The 22,351-nt window shown below is 35.6% G+C and overlaps 1 protein-coding gene across 2 annotated transcripts in view; it reads left to right on the top strand.

Annotated features, from left to right (window-relative positions):
- Positions 1 to 22,351, top strand: part of LOC134533782 (ER membrane protein complex subunit 1) — a 70,277-nt gene that overhangs the window by 30,007 nt on the left and 17,919 nt on the right. For both annotated transcript variants that reach the window (XM_063371434.1, XM_063371435.1), the window contains 5 exons: positions 14 to 206; positions 1,693 to 1,809; positions 13,000 to 13,175; positions 15,623 to 15,793; positions 20,073 to 20,357. In XM_063371434.1, coding sequence (XP_063227504.1) covers positions 14 to 206; positions 1,693 to 1,809; positions 13,000 to 13,175; positions 15,623 to 15,793; positions 20,073 to 20,357 — 942 coding nt within the window. The remainder of the gene's footprint in view (positions 1 to 13; positions 207 to 1,692; positions 1,810 to 12,999; positions 13,176 to 15,622; positions 15,794 to 20,072; positions 20,358 to 22,351) is intronic.

Genomic DNA, 22,351 nt, shown 5'->3' with positions numbered 1-22,351 from the left:
GTGCGTGCGGAAGGGCGTGGATCTGCAAGTGGCGGACCTGCTGACGGGAGACCTCCTCTCGGAGTTGTCGGGGAGGCTGGATGCAGAGCTGCCGGCCCACTGGTCCATCTCCGCGGCCACCTGCGGCTCCCGCAAAGGGCGTGGGCCCGGGTGCAAGATCCTCTTCAGCTGCCTGGACCACTCCATAGCCCTGGTCATGCATCCAGGTGGGCACGTTGTGGTCATCTTCAAAATTTACGTTCCTGTCAGCAGGGACAAGATTACAGTTGTGAACTACATTGAAACCAAAATAATACCTACAATCACGTCGATACACCATATAACACCAAAATTCAAGTTTATACACCACGAAGCACCAAAATACAATTTAAATCATGGAACTAATCAGCATTATCAATAAAATTTTACTCATTTTTACATTATAACCCTAGAACATTTTTCAAACACAGAAATACTTGCCAGATTAATTTATTTTTTTTGTTCCGAAAAGTTGTACGTGCTTATTACAAATCATTATATTGATAAAGAGCACCACTGTATCAGTCTAAATGACACTGTTTTGGAGAAATCATTATCATGGATCATTTAAGTATCATAATTATTGTTCAGTAATATGCTATCTTTTTTACAAACAGTTTTTATAAAAAATTAAAACAATAACACCATAATCTCCTGTTTTAAAATGAAATTGGCCTGGAAATAAAACCATAACAATCTTGTCTCTACCTATCATTTATAGTTTCAGACAGGTTTATTAAATGTTTATAAAAATCAAAAGTTTGTAATAATAGTGGTCTTCATATTGGATGTTGCATTAAATAGTTTCTTTTTAATTCATAACTTACAAATTCTGTTTTAAAAACTTAAAGTGTGATATACCAATTATAGTATATAATTATAATAACCCATGCCGCTTTTTTGCATTTAATTTTTTTTATTCTCACCATTGTTTGTATAATGTGCCATAATTTTCTGTTATTTTTGACAAGAATTTTCATTGTAATCGCTATAAAAGTTCTTTAATCTGGCGTTAAATGGTTTGGCACATTCTATAAACTGGCACCAGTCTAGCTGCTCATGCTCAGACTTTTCCTGGCTAATTCTGGTTGCATTACTGCACTGCCAGCGCTTTAAGTTTTCTGAGAGGTATCGTTATATGTAGTTAGTTTTCATTTCAGTACAGCGTTTCGTGTTTTCTAGCGGGTTACAATTCACGTTTCACGTGTACATTTTCGTAAAGATGTTTTGAAGAAAACTAGTGCTCGTCTGTATTTTTTCTTCCTATATAGCAGCTTATTACCATTTTACTGTGTATTAGTTTTTTTTGTATTTCCATTAAAACTGTATTTGCGTTAAATAAGCTGGCATGGTCATGATTCTGAACATACCAGATTTAAAATCTTTTACTGTAGTATGATTAAAAGCTTTATTAATTTTATTTCTTTGTAATTTTGTGTGAATAAGATAGGAAACTGAGAAAGCCTAGCTAAACTTGTATTATTTAATTGTAAGAACATCTGATTAATTATTTTCTCATCATGTTTGTGTATTGCATTTCAACATTCAAGTGAGCTGGTGGTTTCTTTGCCCAGCTACGTGTTGACACTGGTGTTAACTGTACTCACTGTTATTCCAGGTGTTAACTGAACTGATTGTTATTCCAGGTGTTAACTGAACTGACCATTATTCCAGGTAAAACAGTGTGGGTGCGTGAGGAAGCACTGGCATCCATTATAGCAGTCGAAATGTTGGATCTTCCGGTGTCCGACACGGATGCAGCCATCGAACAGGAATTTGACCACAAAGAGTGTAAGTGTCAACCTTCTTGATGGTTAAAGTGTGTGATAGTTATTTGTAAAACAGATAACGGCTTTGATGGAACTCGGTGGATGGTCATTGCTCATTGGTGATGAGGAGCACTCCTTCCTTGCTAAGAATAAGTGGGATATAGCTTAGTGACTCTCAACATGAGTCATGCGACAGGGCAGCCTGGTGTTGTTTCAGGGTTTATTGTTTTCTGCCAGTATGTTCAATACTGCCACACAACATGCAAGCGTCAGACATACTGTCTTAAAATGATTCGTGCAATGGGGAATTTTGATTTAGTTAAATTGTTTGGACCTACGTCATTCCAGTTTTTTACTGTTTGTCATGGAAAAAAATTCAAGAATGCTAATTAAGAAATAAAAATGAAAAAATTTACCCACAGAGTAGAAGCCTAAACCAGCTGATGTCGAAAAGATGGTACCAACTGTGAAACTAAAGTATTATGGATAATACATTGATGACATCATAGACGAACACGTTCAAACTTCAAATATCAGACAGAACAAGAATCCAGTGGAAGGAATTTAGTCATGAAAAATTAACAGCATAGACGAAATCAGTGGGCTAACAATGACTAAGACATTTTCATCAAGAACAATAAATACAGACAGACAAAAAACCTGGAAAATGGAGCAAACACATGAACACGACGATGAAAATAAAAAATGATGGTGGCACCACACCCCTTTGATGTTACCAAGTACGCGCTGTACCGCTGTGCTACCAATAATCCTCTTGGGAAATTAGAAGGAGAATATGTATTATAATCATTTTAATGCCAGGTTTCTTAGATATTTTTAACTTGTGATTAATTTTTACTATGGCTATTTATATAACCTAATATATTCCAAAGTAATTTCACTATCATAAAGTTTCATTTAGCACATTAAAACGTTAGGTGTGGAATGTCTCCTATTGTTTACAAATGTGACATATGGATCTGCCACATATGGATCTGCCAACCTTGTGACACATTTTCATTTATCGACTTCCATTATTTTTTCACAAAATTACTCCTACCAAATGACATGTACAGAGAGCTAAGATGTTTACACATCAGAAATTTATTTTTATTAAATTTTGGTTTTGTTTGGCTTATTCTGTAGGAGTGTGATTAAATTGTCTTCTGTATGTACGCACATAAATGTTCGGGGTGCCACCCGACCGTGAAAATCGGGAAACCTTGAATTGGTGGGGGAATTTTTTTTTTAGTGCCTGGAAAATTGTGAGAAACTTGCAAATTTTTGAAAGCCATCGGGAATTATTTGTTTGTCTAAGTTGAAAAGAGCTTAGTTGATAAACTGCTTGTCATCATGCCTAAGAACTGTGTCACTTAAGTCATTTTTGAGTGCTATATGCCTTTTCTTTTTGAGCACTGTTTACAGCTTAGTTGAAAAACTACATGCAGTTCCTAAGAACTGTGTCACCTTGTACCATTTTTGAGCGAAACTCAGCAGCTGATCTGAGATATGTGACATTGTTAAGATAACACAATATGGGTTGCTGGTGATTAGCTTGAGGGGTAGGAAGTTTCTACTCAATTTATTTTCTTTCCTTTCTTCTCTGATTTATTTTTTTTACATTTACATCTGAAGATTGTCACCACAGTAATAATAAACAAAAAAAAAAGGAAAACTATTAGTACTTTGGTTTTTTCTTGTCAAAGATAAGAGGTTCTACTGTAGAATAAAACCAACAAATTATTTTTAAGTTGAAGAAACTTAGATTAGCGTATGGTGCCGTAAGACAAAGGTATGATGCAGTGATAAATGCGGGAGGAAAATATTTACAAATTGAAATAAAATGCAGCAAGATAGAATTGCTGTGCTATAGAGATGAGGAGTTATAGACAAAAGAAGTTAACCTGCTCAGTGAAGTTAACAAAGAGGTAGAATTAATTTATATTAGCACATAAAAGATGTCTAAATGTAGTAGAAGTAGTTGTTTTGTGAACTTATAGTTTACTAGCTGAACTTTCATTTTCTTAAACAATATACTAAATACTGTGTGTACATACGGCGTATGTAATTAAAGATTCTATTCCTTCAAAGTGAGTGCCTGAATTATTTTAAAATTTTGTGATGTGAATTGTAAAATTAAGAAAATAGAAATATTTGGCTTCTTTAAAACAAACTTTTCTAATAATTTTGCATAAAATTGAGCTTGTCAGATGTAAAAATGGCTGTGTCCCAAAATATGCTGAACAATTTTATCTCTTCCGTTTATTAATTTTTTACAAAAGAAATTATGTTTCTTGTTTTACTCCTAATTCTTGGAATATCTTGTATGAGTATTCATAGTGACAAGAAGCATTCCTAAGAGATTAAAAGTAATAGAGAAATTCTTATGGTTGTTTTGAATGTAATACATGCATGACATTAATTAACAAATTTGCTTGTTAAATTTATTAAATTGCCCAACTTTTTCTTCAGCAGGACTTGTTTTTAAATAATGAAGAAAAAAAATAAAACTGATAATGATTAAATTCAGAGTCTATAAAACCTGGAAATAACCAGGAATTCCGTGAAGAGTGGCCACACTGACGTTAATTAACTGGCAACTTGTGACTGTAATGTGGGAGGTTATCTGTATTTTGTACTAAGTATGTTATGCTGCATATTTTCTTGGTAACGATTTTTGTTCTTTTTTTATTGGTTGACAACATTTCAGTGGACTTTGGGGTGCCATGTAAGTAACAGCGAATGCTTTTTCCATTCCGCTTGCTGCCCTGGATATTCAAAACACGTGGAGTTGTGTTGTCTGTATTGAGCTCAAACTGAATCAAACCTGGCTGCGTTTGAGTTTTTATAATAATACCCTGAAACCTTATGAGTTATGACATAAGTGCATATCATCTAAAATTTAAGTTTTAGTAAGAATTTGATTTTTTTTTTGTGAGGGTTGTAAAGAAAATATGTTGTAGAGCTAATTGGAATGTAATTGTTTTTGGTTACACCCAGTGTCTTGCAGTGGTTGAATATTGCGACTGAAAAAAGTGTGGTAGAGTACCAAACTTTTGCTGCAGTAATTATGCCAAGGAAGTGTTGCGAGATATACAAAAATTATCTTACTTGTATGGGTCCATAAAGGTTTATTTTCGTGCCCCAAAATAATGAGATTCTAAGTACATGTTTGATTTTTAAGGATTCAATGCATTAAACATTTCATTTCTGTAAGTATGTATAATATACATGCAAAAAAATTTTTTTATTTATTTTTTTTATTTTAAAAAAAATGACATTAAAATTAACTTGTTGTTCGATAGTCATAGTTATAAACAATATGGTGTGTGTTGGATTATTCACACCACAGAAAATCTTTTCCTTTTAAAGTGTCGGAAGCAATTTGCTATTTTCTATATTTTTTTTTCTTTCTACTGTTACAAAAAAAAAAAAACTTGAAAATAATAAAAAAATGCAAGTGCGCAGAAAATTATTCCGAATCACTAAAATTTTGGACGACTAGTTTCAGAAATTCAGTCGAAGTAATCTGGCAATGCTGTGCTGAGGGTTGATATCAAACCATCAACCCTTACCTTGTGCTGTGAGAGTAATGCCTTGCTCATGACAGCGACTCGGGGCTCATACAACCAGATAGGTTTTAAATTATTTAAAAAAGTGGAAATGCATCTAGCGGCTGATGTCTGTCCATTTTTTCTGTGATCTTCATCCTTGCAGCTGCCTTATTCCTGAACATTCAAACAACTTGTCATTGACTGCAATGACACATACTATATATTGTAACCATGGTTTGGTATTATCTTGAGCTACGAGTCTTCAGTTGGTGATTCTCATTCTTTTGGCAGAAAGTCATGTGACAGAAACAAATTATTTTCTCTACAGCCCTGGTATTTGATACAGCATGACATGTTTATGCGTTACCACTCTGCGAGGACAGAGGCATTGTGTTTGAGGCCTGAGCGATGGAGTATGTGTGAGAATAATGGTCTGTATTACATTGTATGTGCATTTAAATATGAACGTAACAATTCAGTGAACTCTCAATACAATGTACCTGAAAAAAAAACCATAGTTTTGGTACTTATTAATGAAAGTGCGTACTATTTATATTAAACTGTTACTGAATGTAAAGGTTTTATAGGGATCTGAAAATATATACCACTTAAAAGTGAGAAATCCTTTAAAGTGAGGTAATAATGAGTATCAACTGTACAATCATACTAACAAAATAAACATTGGACTCCAGGAGCATAACTGCAGCAGAAAGTTATAACACGAAAATTGATTTTGGATGTCATTTGATTGTATGAAAATATTACCTTTATAAAAGTTTTAGTTGCTTTTGGAAAATTTAGTGTTGGGTCGAATACATTTTTTTATCAGTTCTGAATCTTAATTTGATTCTTGAATCAAAATATAGCTATGTGAAGTCAAAAACAAAATAATTTTTAAATAAAAACACTGTAATATAAGATTGAACAGACATTTAACCAATATAATATTTAATTTTTGAAATAAAAAGTATATGTACATGTTTGGATTGTAAATAGTGTATATTTTGTCAAAAAATATTACTTGAGTTGCCAAGCAAATTTCCCAGATCATATACGAACAGGCATATACAAACATTTATTTGATAGCTTCTGTTAGAGGTAAATAATATAGACTCTCAGAAACACAGATGCTAGTGTTAGAATTATTTAATGTTCCTTCCTCAAATGTTTTTTGAGTATTAAATCTTTTTAATACTAAAGATTCAAACCTATTTAAGGATTTGAGTGTATTATTGACCTATTCCTAGGGACAAGATCATATGGTGAATTGCAATAAAACCAAAATAGCACTGCAAAGCATGTAAAATACAACGTATAACACACAAATGTAAGTAAATTCACCATTTAGCACCAAACTGTAACTAAAAACATGCAATCAATCAAAACTTAATTCAATCACAAAAATTGGTTATCCTAAATTGAATTTATTTTTGCAAAAATTTTGTATGAAAATGCAGGAAGTAAGGAGATTAAAAGTAATTAATGTCACGTTGTTTGAACTTGTATCACGTACTAGTATCACATTTTTATATAAGTGACAGGTTTTTTTCGAACAGTCAAAGATATGCCAATTAATTTTTATTTTTATCAGTTTTGTTCTAGACAAACTTATTACATACTAATGATTTTATTGTATAGGTGCATCATGTGTCAGTGAAAATGAGACTATTTTGGTGAAATAAGTAATAACTAATAGGAGATTTATTAGTTTCATATTTGTTAAATAATTCTTTATTTTTGTGAATAGAGAAAGTGTATTAAAATAACATTATCACTGATAGCTCATGTTTCAAATTAAATTGAAATGACCTAAAAATTGACATGGCCCGGGACCTAACTGCCTTTATATTAAGCGGGGGTTCGCGTTAGTGAATGTCCTCAGATTATTTTAAGGGCGTCACCATGCAAGGGGCACGGACCCAGGAGAGACTCTTGTCAGGGTCGTGACGTTGCCCATGTGGAACGTGATTTTAATTCCCCCTAAAGCCACTTCTAGTACTGCTCCCAGCCCGCTCTCAGCGTCGGGCACGCTTTGCACCTACGCAGTGGGCTCTTAAGGCGTCCCACACACCGTCACACTCAGGATGTTAACAAATGGTTACAATAAAAAAATCAAAATTAAATCACACACTCTTGTTTATTAAATTACTATCTCTTCTACACCTTTGATTATACTATAGAACGCCCGCGGCACGAATCGGTTTAAATGAGGTGAGACCCGACCACGTGGTCACACTATGCAATTAATTAAGTCGCGGAAAAAAAACCCATGGTGGTCACTATGCAATTAATTAAGCAGTCCTCCCGACTGAGAGAAGCCCCGAGAACTAACGTATGAAAAGATTTAAGATTATTAAAAATTGAACAGAGCTACTTAACAGTGAAGACAACCAGTGAGGTCCCCAGGGTACTGATGCGTCTGCTCTCGGTCGGCGCTGGCGAAGGACTGGGGTGAGCTCAGGGCTCCGCTGGCCTAACATGGCGTCTTCGCACCGAACTAATTACCGTTACTTATATTTAAGATTACGTGCCACGGGGAACTAAAAGTAAAACATAAAACACTCTTAATAATTACGTTACACTTTCTGCTTGTTGAAAATGATTAAACAAAATACAACAATTAATTAATATAATAAAATAATATTTACTATACTGTTACTATACTGTTACATACTGTTATTATACTGTTACTCTCTCACTCACACATGCACATGCACACACATGCATGCACATGCATGCACGCACATGCATGCACACACATGCATGCACACACATGCTCACACTCACTCACTCACTCACTCACTCACTCACTCACTCACTCACTCACTCACTCACTCACTCACTCACACCCATTCACACATAGTACATATAATTGGCCAATTGCAGGTGCTCAGTGAAAAAGACAATTATTGTTTAGGTATGTACAATGAAAGTAATGCTGAAATCTAGTCTTCATTAAATTTAATAAATATGCTTATGCATTGATCAAATTTGATAAACATAACATAAACAGTGCTTGCATGTTAACCTGAGTGATAATATATACTTTGGTGTGCTTTTCAATACCATTTACTTCATTAGTTCATTGCAAGCATTTTAAATTTAATTTTCACAAGTTTTTGTTAGAATAAGCTAACAAATGGGGAGATGATATTTGTATTGTATGGATACTGTGCTGATCTGTTGTGTCATTACTGAAAATGGTAGGTTGTGGTGCAAATTTGCTGTGCTACTTGAGGTTGTGTGTACTTCTATCTACATTATGTAGTTGCATTATTATGTAGTGGGGTGATTGTGTAGTGTGTGTCTTTTAAATAAAGCTGTACTTAGTGTTCAAGAAACTAAGTGCTGTTGTCGTTTGAATTGGATAGGCAATTAGGCATCATAGTGATTTACTAGTACCAGTGGATAAATACTGTATAATACTTGAAGAACTGTTTATTTTTTGATTCCATTTACATACGAGTTCAGAGGCTATATTTCTGTTGACATTTCTTTTCCACGTTAAATATCCCAAATACTGTTCTGCTTTTGCATAGATTAATCATTAATGCATTTATAATTTTATGTTTGCTGAGCTTTTGTTAAAATGTTTTGAATGTAGAATGAAAGCTACTTTCAGTTGTGCTGAAAATGCTATTAAGAGTAACAGTTGAAGGAATAGGGTAGCAAAGTAATAATTAATTCCCTTTTGTTGCTGTTAAAATTCTAAAACTTATTTCCTTAAACAGGATATCCACATTCTGGAAAGCCAGGGAAGTTGAAATTGGTCAGGCAAAGTCAAGGAATTTACTTTAAAACTTGGAAAAGTCATGGAAAGTCCTCAGTTCTAGTAATTTGAGGGAGAAATGTCATGCTCTGGTATGCCATCACCCAGAGTTTGAATTTTCACCAGATGGTGTTTTAGTGCATAGTTATACTTATACACAATGTAAGCCAGGTTCTGTTTGAACTAGTACAGCTGTAGGAGGCTGGATTATATTTCTTTCAGAAAATTGCAAAAATTGGTGAAATTTAAAAAGAATTTGTCAGGGAAATTTGTAATTTTGGTCATTTAAAGTCATGGAAAAATCAGGGAAGTTTTTCTACAAACTTGTGTGGCCACCCTGATGAAGAAATGAATGTTCGATAATTCTTGGATACAAAAGAAAGAATGCTTTGTTTAGTTTTTTTTTAAAACCCTCTTCTCTACAACTATAACTGATCATGCTGTGTGTTATGTTTTGGTGTGCATTTCTGTGAGCACTGAGCATGGGCATGTGACTCAGATGCATGAACGTAGTACGTAGTCTGTATTGTTTGGTCGCACTTATGTTTCTCTTTGGCTGTATCTGATGCTGTTTATTTAAGTTTGAAAAATATATTTTTTACATCTTAAAGTGTTGAATTAGCAGACTGTGGATTGCAGTTGCTTTGTAAATAAGCAGTATTGTTACATGTGTACTAATATTTTTGTTGAAGGCTAATCACCAATATATGAAAACTGGATCAAATCCAAAATATATCTAAAAACCTTTCTGTCCATGATTTAGAATTTTTTGTTAAATATAGAATAATCAGCTTATCACACAAACTAATTTTATTCGAATTCATTAAACCTTGATATCCCTCACCAACTTAACAAAAGAACTTATGTTTTGCCAAACATGATATAATTAAGAGTAAAAACTTATTCAGTCAGGTGAGTGGAAACGTACATTTGTGATTGCTGAGAGTATAATCATTCTGAAACGTACAAAATATTAAAATCACTTAATGAAATTCGCTGTAAGGACTTTTTCCACGTGTAGCATAGTTGATGTCCTGTTTTCAGAATAGTCACGTATTTAGTTTATCTGGTTTTTAACATATGTTTGTGTTTCAAGTATTTTATTAAATGATGATGTTTCTATCACTCTTTCTGAGTCAAATCGTGTTTGTCTTATATTTAATTTGGCCTTATAATAGACTCCTCCTTATAGAAGGTGAGACATCCCATGTGACAATCCATTTATACAGCACTACATTTGGTTAGATTGTTTTTTTTTTTTATGGAGATGTGGCTGTCATTAAATAGCCATTGGAATCATAACTAATTGTCTTTGTAATCTTAATATTTTCTTGTAAACAGCTTGCTGGGGAATCTTTAAGTTACAAAGACACATTTATGCTTTAGCTGACCAATTCGCCTTTGAAAGTTACGTGCTTTTGAAATCATTGAAACCATGCATGCTTCATTTATGAACATTTGCTCCAGGCCTCTTATTCTAAAAAGTTTGAATAAATTCTTCATCAAAAAACTGGCCATCCAACCTGACTTAGCCGTTGGCAGTGCTTTTTTTTGTTGTTGTAAAGAGTACCAAATTGCTTGTAATTTCTTACCAGTCGTTGCTCTTATAGTGCATCTCAACTGCTTATGCCAAAGGAAGCGACTTTTGGGTTCCAGAGTGCGAGTTGCTCTGTCCACCATTCAGGGGCTTTGCTACCATACTATAGTGCACTTCTTTCAAGATACTGGTTATTTTTAAGTTTTGCTCTATGGAAGCCTTTTGCTCGTGCCCCTGTGAGAGTTTACAGAGACACTCTTGTGGCTGTTTGGTTGTCTGTAGGCACTGTCATCTAGTTGCATCTCATCAACAGGTTGTAATGCCTGTAAACATTTTAAAAATCTTTTATTCTCTTTCTTTCACACATTTGACATTTTACCCCCCATTTTTTTTATTGCTACAACAATAACACATTTTTCAACATTTTCTTCCCAAGTCTTTGTAATATATATTAAAAAAATACTCTTGTGGTAACTAAAATGTCCATCTAATTTTTTTAAGGGTGTTTGGCCCATTCCAGGTCATTATTTTATATTTAAATTCTGCACGGTTAAACTTGCCAACTCTTTTGAGTGGCTGCATATGTGTGTGTGTGTGTGTGTGTGTGTCTATATATATATATATATATATATATATATATATATATATATATATATATATATATATATATATATATATATATATATATATAATATTCCAGAATCAGAAGTGACACAATACTAGTTACATGTAAGAATTGTAAAATAATACCACTTTGTAAATCAGGTTATTCCTAGTTTTTTTAAACGTATAATTGTTCTACATTAAATTTTTTTTTGTATTCTAGTCAAAAATATATTGTGTTTAAGCAATCTCTTAAGGGGCCCGCCTAGTCAGCTGTGTATCTGTGTTAGTAAGGGCAAATAAATGCGAAGTTCGCTGGTGCTTGTAACGCGGTACCTTCTCGAAGTGCAAGGCTCTGAACTAGTGCGCAGTCTTCTCATCATTTGAGCGGTAACCGTAACATTAGATGGCGGAGAAATGAAGATAAAGGTGAATGCTCTTGGGTGCATTCAAAAATCTTTTCAATGCGTTTAATGTCAAAAAATTATTCTGAAAATGCCCATTTTAGCACTTTTCACGCTACTAAAAATACAATTTAATTACAAAATATGGAAACGAACCACCCATCCGCCCTCAGCACATTCTTAAATGCTTTTCGTAAACAGGCACCACTCGGTTATCTTGAGATTTTTTTTCAAATTGCATGGTTTCTTCTGAAGCTCTGCACACCGTGTGTGTACTCATGAAGGCGGGTCCCTCAATCTGACATGGCAGTGGTGCCCAAACTTTCTGGACTTGAGAGAGATTTTACTGTATTTCTCATAGCGGGGAGCGAAAGGCAGCAACCTGTCTTACCCGTATCTCATTGGGAAGTCTCTCGCTGGCCTCTCGTACTCTTGACTATTGGAGCGAGCAGATTCCCAACATGGAAGCCGGCTAGCCACATCTGAATTCTTATCAGTGCCCAAGTAAACAAGTTTGCCTTTCTGGTTGTTCACTTGCCAGTTGAACATGCTGAATTGATTCAACTATCAAGACATCTTTGTAGATTTTTAGGTAATTGTGAACGAATCATTGTTTATGATTATCGTTTTTAATTGTAAATGAATTGTCTGTTGTTGTGTTAGTTTTTCTGCTTATAATTGTATTTCAGGATATCTGTGTTTAACATGTTACATCTACGTGATGACTAACCAGTGGAGAGGGGCTTGGTAGCTGCATTATTATAGTGAATACCAGGGATTTGCCATTGCCAAGCAATTGTTTTTGTTACTAGGGCTGTGAGCATCTCACTTGTAGTTTGCAGTACGGAGTAAATGGCATGCATTGTTGCCAAAGTGATACCACTCGGCGATATTGATTAGTTGTGTTCCACTAATTGATCATATAATTTATTTACACTAAAACTGTTATTTTGTACGCCATCCTAATTCATATGAAGTTTTCGATCTTTTAAAGATTATAGTGTCATTTGATGGTATCATTTCAGTTGTATTCAATATTTAATGCCAATTATTTGACATGAGAAACTATTTGTAGCAGCCATCTCTATTAAATTCAGACATTCCATTAAATCACGTGCTATGATTGAACAGAGCAAAAAATGTTAATGTTAAATTGTGAAGATATTTTTTTGACAAAGGCATTTAAAACCAAGAGGTCAACTTTCAGTTCTGTCTCCTCAGAAGTAAAAATACAATATAATGTTTTTGAAGATGTGTTATATTTGCCAAATTCTCGTGTGAGATGTCCCTCCACACTCGCGCCCCAAGCGCTGATACCAGCTTGTTGTTGTTCTGCCGCCGGCAGCGGGATTCGTCGGCATGTTCGTGCACCGCATCGCCAGCCAGCTGTTCCAGCTGCGCGCCGCGCTGCTCGCCGTGCTGGGCATGGGCGACTCCCAGTCGGACGGTGATCGGGCGGGCCTCGTGCGCGACGAGTTCGGCCTGCACAAGGTCATCGTGGCGGCCACCGCGTCCGGCAAGGTGGGGCCAGGCCCCGGCGTGATTGGGCGGAACTGTGCCATTTCTGTGACGTTGTACTCGGGGACGTACCTAGACGTTCCCTTGCCCGCGGCACAAAATATTACTTGCCCCACCAGTGGCGTAGCCAGGATTTGTGTATGGGGGGTGTTAAGAAGCATGGCCCCCCCCGTATTATTTTAAGGTGTAAAATAGTGCTATTTTAGCAGTTTTCGGTTCTTAAATTTAAATATTGTAATGGTAAAATTTTTATTAATTTTAATATGAAATTTGTTTGAGTGATGAATAAGAAATTAATTAAAGATTTGGTGCTAAAGGGGGAGGTGGGGTTTTGAACCCCTAACCCCCCCCCCCCCCCCGGCTACGCCCTGCCCCCCACCACCCTTTTTTCACAACAGCAGTAAATGTACTAGGCATAATTTGTTTTGCATTGATGTGCCTTATCATACCTCGTGTACTTAACAGTGTCTTAAGTGTACATTTTATTTTGTCTACTGTATCGAAAGAAATGTAGTATTCAAGGTTCAATGGCAACACAAATCATTTTAAAAAATGCATAGTTTTAATTGTGTAACATTTTTAAATTACAGTATTGAAAAATAATTTAACAAAGTACCTAAACTAAATAATTAATGAATTTTTTTATAATCAATAGATTATTGAGTCTGTTGTAACCGTGCTTACCTTGTATGAATAATAGCATATAGTTACAAATATGTTATAATAATCCGTGAGGCTGGCAACATAGTCTTTGAGCTATTGAAGAACTTGATTTCTTTAGTTGTCTAGCCAATATTAAGTTTATATCAGAATTAGTTCAAAATACAGTTGTTATAAAGTTTAATGTTCACTAAAACAATTTTATTGCACCAAATTGCTATCCTTAATACATTTACAACTGGACAACACTTTGGTGACAATCAAATAATTTTACTTCAACACCAGTGATTGAAGCTATTTCAGTATCAGTGTTCAGTAAAGCCTAATTATTATATTTATTACAAATACTACTATTGTAAGGGATGTAATGTTTGTCAGATTCTTCAAATAGACTTGACCAGCTAAAATATAAATTCATGAGAACATAATAATTAGAAGTTGCAATAGCTAGAACTAGTAAAGCAATACAGAGTAATTCTTGTCTCAGGAACCTCTAGGAGAAAATTAGATTAATTGCTAGAGGATAAGTCATGCACCAAATGTTATTACGAATCAAAATATAAAATAAAATTATACTCAATAATAAGCAATTAACATGAAATACAACTAAGAATATAATTGGTTTTACCTTGTATTAGTTCTTAAAACTCAAAATATAGAACATTTCCATTCCGTAATATTAATGTGTAAAATTGAGAACCTTACTCATCCGATCTAGACATGATTTCGTGACAACCAAATACTCCGGAACAGAAATGATGTCTTCCTTCTAGTCTGGGCTGTGTCAAACTGATGTTGAGAGTCCGCAGTAAAATCTTCTTCACAATTAACTGTTTCAACACATGTCCGTAGATCTGCTGTAAAGCGAATGTCGTAGCTTATACTCCCTTTTGAGTAAAATTAAATGAAGCAGTAATATCTTCTGGCCAGTAATACAGTCTGTAGAGGTTTACACATTTTAATTTACAAATTTAATATTATTATACGTAGGAATCATCATAATGATTCGTAGTGTCATTACTATGATGTAATTTAATTTATTTTATATATATTTTATAACTTTTCTGGAGAAAAAATCAAAATGTGTTCTTGATTCCAACTATTAATTCCAAACAAATTCAACTGTCATATATTATTTGCATTGCAAGCTCATCCCACCAATCAAGAAATCCTTTTAATAAATCACACTTAATTTTTGCAAGTGGATATTACATTCAAAAACTAATTCCAAAATGTATGAACTTACTCACATGACAGAATAACATAATCCAAACTTCTGAAAGGTAACTAAGAGTTAGGCTAGGAATATATTGAAGTACAATATAAATAAAAATTATAATTATTTATATTTATTAATTATGAAACAGACTTCTGATTAGTTACCAAATACATATTATAAAATGATCACAGCTAAAACATACTAAACAAACATAGAGCTAACACTTTAAATTAAAATTTAAAATAAAATTTATGGAATATTGTTGAAGAGTTACTGTCAATGCAAACACATGTCTGTGTCCCTTTTCAATAATTATTGTTATTGGTAATACGTAATTGGTTTCTGTGGGATAAAAAAGAAGGAGAGGGGTGTGTGATGGGTATTGCAGCTTTTAATGTGTTTTAGTTAAAATTGTTTTCAGCCATCAGCATTTTTAAAAAGCTTTACTTTGGTTTAGATTATCCTGTGATTTTCCATTCATTATTCATAGTTATACACTTGTATTTGGTAAAATTTGGTGAGTATTTATTTGTGCAGAACTTGGACATAGCAGTTGTACGAATGCACGCAGGTGTTTGGCATCGACAACCTGAACGGCGAGGTGTTGTGGCAGCACTGGCTGGAAGACGGGGAGCCCTTCACGAGTGGAACATCGCACAAACCACACGCAGTCCTCTTTGTTCAGAGAACCAACAGGCACTTCCCAAAGCCTGCCCAGTGTGTTCTGGTGTTGAGAAGCAAGGTGCGTGGAACTGTATTGGGTTTTGCATTAAGAATTTTTATGGTGTCCTGGATCTCTCTTAACGTAAAAAAATATTTGCTCTAAAGTTGTAGTGGAGCCACGGTGCTTGAGCGATCAGACCACTCTGCAGTCTGGTTTCTTTTCTCGGTGAATGTGAAACTGAATTTTTCACAAGTGACGTTTCAATGAGCCTTTGGGTTTTCTCTGGATTCTTTCGTTTCGCCCGCCAGTTCATTCCGTCGATGATCCACGTTCTCATCTCATGTCATCCTTTGTCGTCTCTCATACCCACTCATTTAATATACTTTCCAAAGGTGTAATGTAGTTGAACATGAGTACTTGAGATGCACAATCTAAGTAAAACTGAAATTCAGGAATAAATTTGCAAAATACATGTCCAGACCTTTGTGTTCTGTTAAAAAAATGGACTTTAAGGAAATGAGAAAATTAAATTGTTACTAGCATGTAATTTAGGTGCTGGTTTATACGTACAAATTTCATAGAATGTAAGCAATTATAAAACCAACCCCGTGAAGAATTTATCATGAAAGATCACAATTTGTTTAAAAGAGTTTATTTTTTATATTTTCTGTGGGAGAGCCGGTGTGCTGATCCATACCCCCAGGTCCCGGGTTGCTTCAAAATGCTATGGCCCTGTAAAAGTAAATGTCCCAGGGCTCTGTGGGGAGTAAGGCCACCATTGGCGTGGGCTGGGCCAGGCTGTGATATGGGCCGGTGCAATTAGGTCTCGGGCAGGTATGGCTTAAGCCGCCCGGCGAGCATACCTCTGACTTGCAAGTCATCAACTTGAGCAGGTTTCTGTAAATTACCATAGGTATCCTTTACAAAGCAAAAAGTTTCAAAAGATTACTTGAGACTTATGTGTGCTTATGTACAAGGGCTATGTTGATTTACCGTAAATTTGTCGATTTAGAGCGATTTTTTGTTGACCGGGCCACAAGCTGGAAGCAGTTGTTGATGATGAAGCAATACATGTAGGTACTTGAAAACCCGTCAAGTTTAGTGCTTGGTAATAAAATATAATTTTAAGCTTATTTTGAACGGTTATCAAAAGTAAAATATCTTTTTGGGATTTGTAAATGTATGCTTATAACTTTAGTAGATCTTTGCTGATACGAATCAGCAGAAGCAGATTTGGGATATATAGTTGAATTGGCGTTTATGTCTATTCACGATACAATATTATTGAAAAATGAAAGTGCTTCTCATAACCTAAAAATCCACCAGTACCATTTTCACTTTTCATACTAGTACATACTTTGAACTCGTTTCATTTCTTAGCTATGTGTGTCAGCCATACATATCAAACTTAAACATCATATGTTTTAATAACGTTCTTGGATCTAATACATCATAAATAAATATATCACCAGCACAGTAAAGTTAGATAAGAACAAAAACATGCTTTATTTAGAGCACGGTACCATTTAAAACAACGGAAAACACCAACTGCTGCACAGATATGTTCGTAATATTGTGATGAAGATATTTTAAAATTAACTTATGTAAAGTTTTTAAAAATGAATTAAAAAAAACCAACTAATACGGGTCTTCACATAATGTAAATTACATTTACTGTTTCCCGTGCAAAGCGACCACATGAAACGCATTTCCTTATAAATGTTTGGTACCATGAATTTTTGCCGCTGCATGCGTTAAGATGGTTTTGGATCTCCCGTTCTTGAATTGTAAACATCTACAAAGTCACTCAGTTTTGACATTTTATATTTTATATTAAATTTTTTAAACTTCGTATTTTGTTAATATATTTTACAGTTACCTATTATTAAATAAATGATTTTTATTTAATTATGTATTAAATAATTAAATTTTCCAGCCTCCATTAGTAAATTCATGTTTCAATAAGCAAATAATAGATTGTCAACAAAGAAATGAAAACTAGTAAAATATACGCGTTACCTAAAAAAGGAGCAGTTATGTTCCATTTATGAATTAAAATACATGTACATTTGCATTGCATGCTGTTCTTAGAATAAGTTATTTTGGTTGATTTAGCAAATTTAGAAATTTTTTTTAACCAAAATGTGTTTCTCGTACATCTTTTCAGAATCGTTGAATCTGCTACAGTTGTATCGGAATATTGGCATATCGGCAAAATTTGGTGAATCTGTACAGCTCTAATCCGAGGACTTAAGTTTACTAGTGATAAAATACAAGGTACTATAGGAAGATATGCACTAGGTTTTGAAATGCCAAAATTGGCAAAAAAAAGTTCTAGGCTTTTATTCCAACCAACACAGTCAGATATTGATTTACAGTTGAGTCACGATCAACTGAGTCAAAGTGGACTGTGGTAACTTCAGATAATCAAATTCTCTGATAACGCAGATGTAATAAAATACCCGTCTAGGATTTCCGTTGGCCCAGTGCTTTCATGTTTGGGGTTAGTGTTTTTTCAACTGTTCTTCAGTATAAATACTTTCATGTTACCATATGATTTGCCCACCCAGTAAATGGCATCTTTGAAGTGAAGCTAAATTTATTTAGCTTTTTGACAATAATTAATTAGAGCATTTTCTAGATCCTCGAGCAGTTTTTACTTTGCTGGTAATGGTGCTTCTGGTTGATTCATAATATTGTGACGGGACTCCGTCAGACATCCCGCGTACACCTATACACAAAACAATAAAAAACCTATAACATTGGGGGTTAAGGACGATGGTAGAGTATCGGTACACGAGACCAAGTCTTCTCCCCATACAGGGAGTGTAGGGTATGATTTATGCACTGAAAAGAAACATTATTAATTCATTCAAGCACAGATTTTATTTACTAGACCAAATACTAGAAACACAATAAACAAACTCTGAAAAAAAAAGTTTAACAAATAAATTAATAACAAATAAGTTAACAAATAGATTCACGAATAAATAAATACATTAAATACACATTAAAGTGATGTCGGCCGGCAAACAATTATCATTACAACAACATGGCCGTTCTCTCGTCGCCGCAGCTCCGCTGAGGAATAGTCTACTTCCCAGTTACCACTACATGCATGCTTATAACCAGACGTCGATTTTTCCCAAAAAAAAATAATAATAGGGATGGAATAATACTACATTATTTCTTAAAAGATTAAGTACTGGACGAAGATCGTCCAGCCCGAAGCTTAGTCTCCCTATCCATCACTGCCAATCACTTACCCTCACTTCGTCTCAGTGATTCGGCCCCGTACTGTCGTGGAGCACCCGTCCAGCGAGGTCTCGAAGGCGAAAAAGCCTCGTTCACTCCCTGGACGAGGGTTTTACCTCCCGAACGAGGTCACCCCGAAAAAACACGAACACTGGGAAAAACTAAGCCACGGGGAAAATGGCTGTCCCTCCATCCCGCAAGGAAAAACAAAACAAGCGAAGTCGACAGTTCCTTCTGCGCAGACGCGAGCGAGCCACCCCTTCCCCCTCTCGCGCTGCTCGATTGTTTCTGCCCACGTTTCCAAACTCGGACGCAAGATGGCAACACTAATCAGGACAGAGTCCTCGAAACGAGTACACGAAGCCGAAAATGACAGACGCAAACAAAATCGACGTTATACAGCGGGTTTTTCTGGAACGGCGTGTTGCAACCTCTCGGCGGGCCCTGGCCATCGACCCGCGAGAATCAGCAACCCACGCAGCCTCGCAAAAGCCCGCGGTGCCTGCAAACTACCATCGCAGAAACCTATATTCCACTACCCGTGTGTCGAAATCAAGCGGCCGAGCCTGGGAACGCGCACGTACACCAACACGTTAACCTAACGAGATACAAAAGTAAAATAAATTTAAGAAAAAAAAAAGTAATGAAATTTTCAGACCGTGACAATATGGAACCTCTGTTAGTTAAATCTTAGTTAATCGAGACACTACTTACTGTAGTTGTGTATGGCAGATGTTCTATACGGGCCTCATGCAGTGGCAGATCCAGAGGTTCACCTCGGAGGGGGGCACTCTAGGATTTCAGAGAAGCCAGAGAAAAAATGTCTTAAAATTACTAAATTTGTATTTAATCTACTCACACTACACATAACATCCAACCACCAGATTTTATGATCCTACAAGAAATTAATTAATTATATTAAAATATTTTATTGGTTTCGGAAACAATCATTTTTGTCGGCAATATTAATGTAGCAGACAACTGGTATTTCGGGGGGGGGGGGGGGGGGGGGGGCACTTGCCCCTGGTGCCCCCCCTTGTATCCGCCACTGGCCTCATGCCTTTGCTGTCATCATCCGTGCCTGTGAATGCTGTGCTTGCAGGCGACCGGGGAGGGCCTGCTGCTGGTGTTCAACCCGATCACGGGGCAGGCGGTGGACGGGGGGCCCGAGCGGCTGGGCTACGCCGTGAGGCAGGCCTCCCTCCTGCACCAGCCGGGCAGGGACTCCGTGCGGGGCGTGCTGCTGCTCGACACGGCCGGGCGGCTGCACGTGTTCCCGAAGAGCGCCCGGGAGGTGGCCGTCTCCGTGGCCCCGGCCACCTTCCTGTTCACCGCGGAGCCGGGCGGGACGCTCACGGGCCACTCCCTGGCCTTCTCCCGCGGAGACGTGAGTGGCAGGGGGCCGATGGGAAATTCAGTAGTTCAAACACCTCTATAGTTATCAGAGGCCTGTATTCGAGGGCGTATGCAAAGGGGGGATTACACAGGCCTGCCTATATTCAGGGACGTATGCAGTGGGGAGGGATATGGGAGGTAATATCACCCCAAAATCCTAAAAAAATTTATCATTTCAACCAGCAAAAGGAAAGAATTTAAAACAAATGGTCGGCAATGTGATTCTCCCCTCTCCCCCCATCCTTTACCCCAAAAATTATTCTGCATTTGCTCTTGCCTATATTATTTTACTCTGTTTTTGCCACCAGCAGCAGTGTTTTCGACATGTGAGTTTTATGCTAAAGGGAACATGTGAGACTAAAAAAATTATTGTTTCAATTCTGAATCTGTAGTTACGTTTTATTTTAATGTATATCTAATGGTTTAGTCTTTTGTTAATGTGTTTCTGTAGTTTATACTTGGAGATAGGCTTGTGTGAATATTCAAATTTTCAAAACAAAAACGAATAATAAACTATTCATATTCAATTCTACATTCAATACCAACTCTTTAAAATAATGATTCATTTGCTTACGAATACTTGCTTAGCATACCTCGTGAGTTTGTCAAATACCAACATTCACTGCTGAGATTAAGTCAGTTGTGCGATATAAGTACCCTTTTTTGACGTTTAATAGGACTTAATAATCAAAAACATAAACAATTAGCAACATTTTAAACATGTATCAAAGTTTTTCTTATGCTACTCTCTCACTAAACATTAATGAAAAAAATCACGAAAAAATATAAAACCTGTAATATTTGTCATATCAAACTTGGAAATGAAATATTATTTGATTTATTTTCGTCACATGCACCAGAAGTGGGAAAAAATAAACAAACTTCAACAACCATAGACTACAACACCCCAAAACATAGACATGCCATTGAGATGGGCATTAAAAGAACTAAAAGTCATAGTTTCAATTGCATATAGGTAAATCAATAGTCACAATCCATCTAACACCATGTTGTACAGTAGTAGCAAATATTTTAGTAGGACATTATTGATAAGTCATTGAAAAAACAGGAGACACATTACACATCGTATTCTAGGGGCAGCGTCTGATCCTAACGCTTTAGCGCATTTGCGATAAGGGTATTTTGGCAATTTTGAACGTATGTCTTTTTCCCCAGTTTTATGAAGTTGTAATAATTTATTATCGCTGGAAAAGTTATTGCAATGTTTGGTTACAACAATTAAGATGTTGCTAACTGCTCAAAGTCATTTTTTTTTAAGTTAAATTTATTTGGCTATATTGTGACATATAACAACCTGGCCAAACTAGCAGAAAAACAATTCGTCTTAAATAAAATTAAATCAAACAAGCTAAAAGATTCTTAGAAAATTTTAATTAATAAATAATTTTTTTTGCTGCTATAAAAGATATAATATTACTCATGAATATATGCACTTTACTGACAGATAACTTCATCATCATTTTTATTTTGACAGCAGAATGTTTTTCAGCATTTTTTATCAAAAGAACATAGTAAACCCAGTTTAAGACAACAATGGCTTCAGATATTTTCCGGTCTAAAAGGTCAAACTAATTTAGCACCAAAAGTTTCCCATTTCATTAATCATAAAATCCCTTGTTTAATACGTTTTGGGCTTATTAGATTTTCCCCGCTTAAAAAGCACTAAATCAACACAAAAAAAAAATATTTTGTTTTCTATCAAAAATCTTAACCCCTTACATGCCCAAACACATTCTGGGCATAGTGACTTGGTTTGCACGCTAAATTTATGTTTGGGTTTATATGGATGCTCAGCATGTCAAGCAGTGCTTTAACATCTAACTTGCCCAATATGTATCAGACCCTGTAACTGTAGACTGCATCTGAGGTTATTGTACCGTAACATTTAACTTGCACAATATGTATCAGGTCATTTATAATAACTGTGGCATGTTTTCAGAGTGTATTCATCACTTGCTATTCATT

Source organism: Bacillus rossius, chromosome 7, assembly GCF_032445375.1.
Source record: "Bacillus rossius redtenbacheri isolate Brsri chromosome 7, Brsri_v3, whole genome shotgun sequence".
Classification (NCBI taxonomy): Eukaryota; Metazoa; Arthropoda; class Insecta; order Phasmatodea; family Bacillidae; genus Bacillus; species Bacillus rossius.
This window is presented reverse-complemented; position numbering and strand designations above follow the sequence as displayed.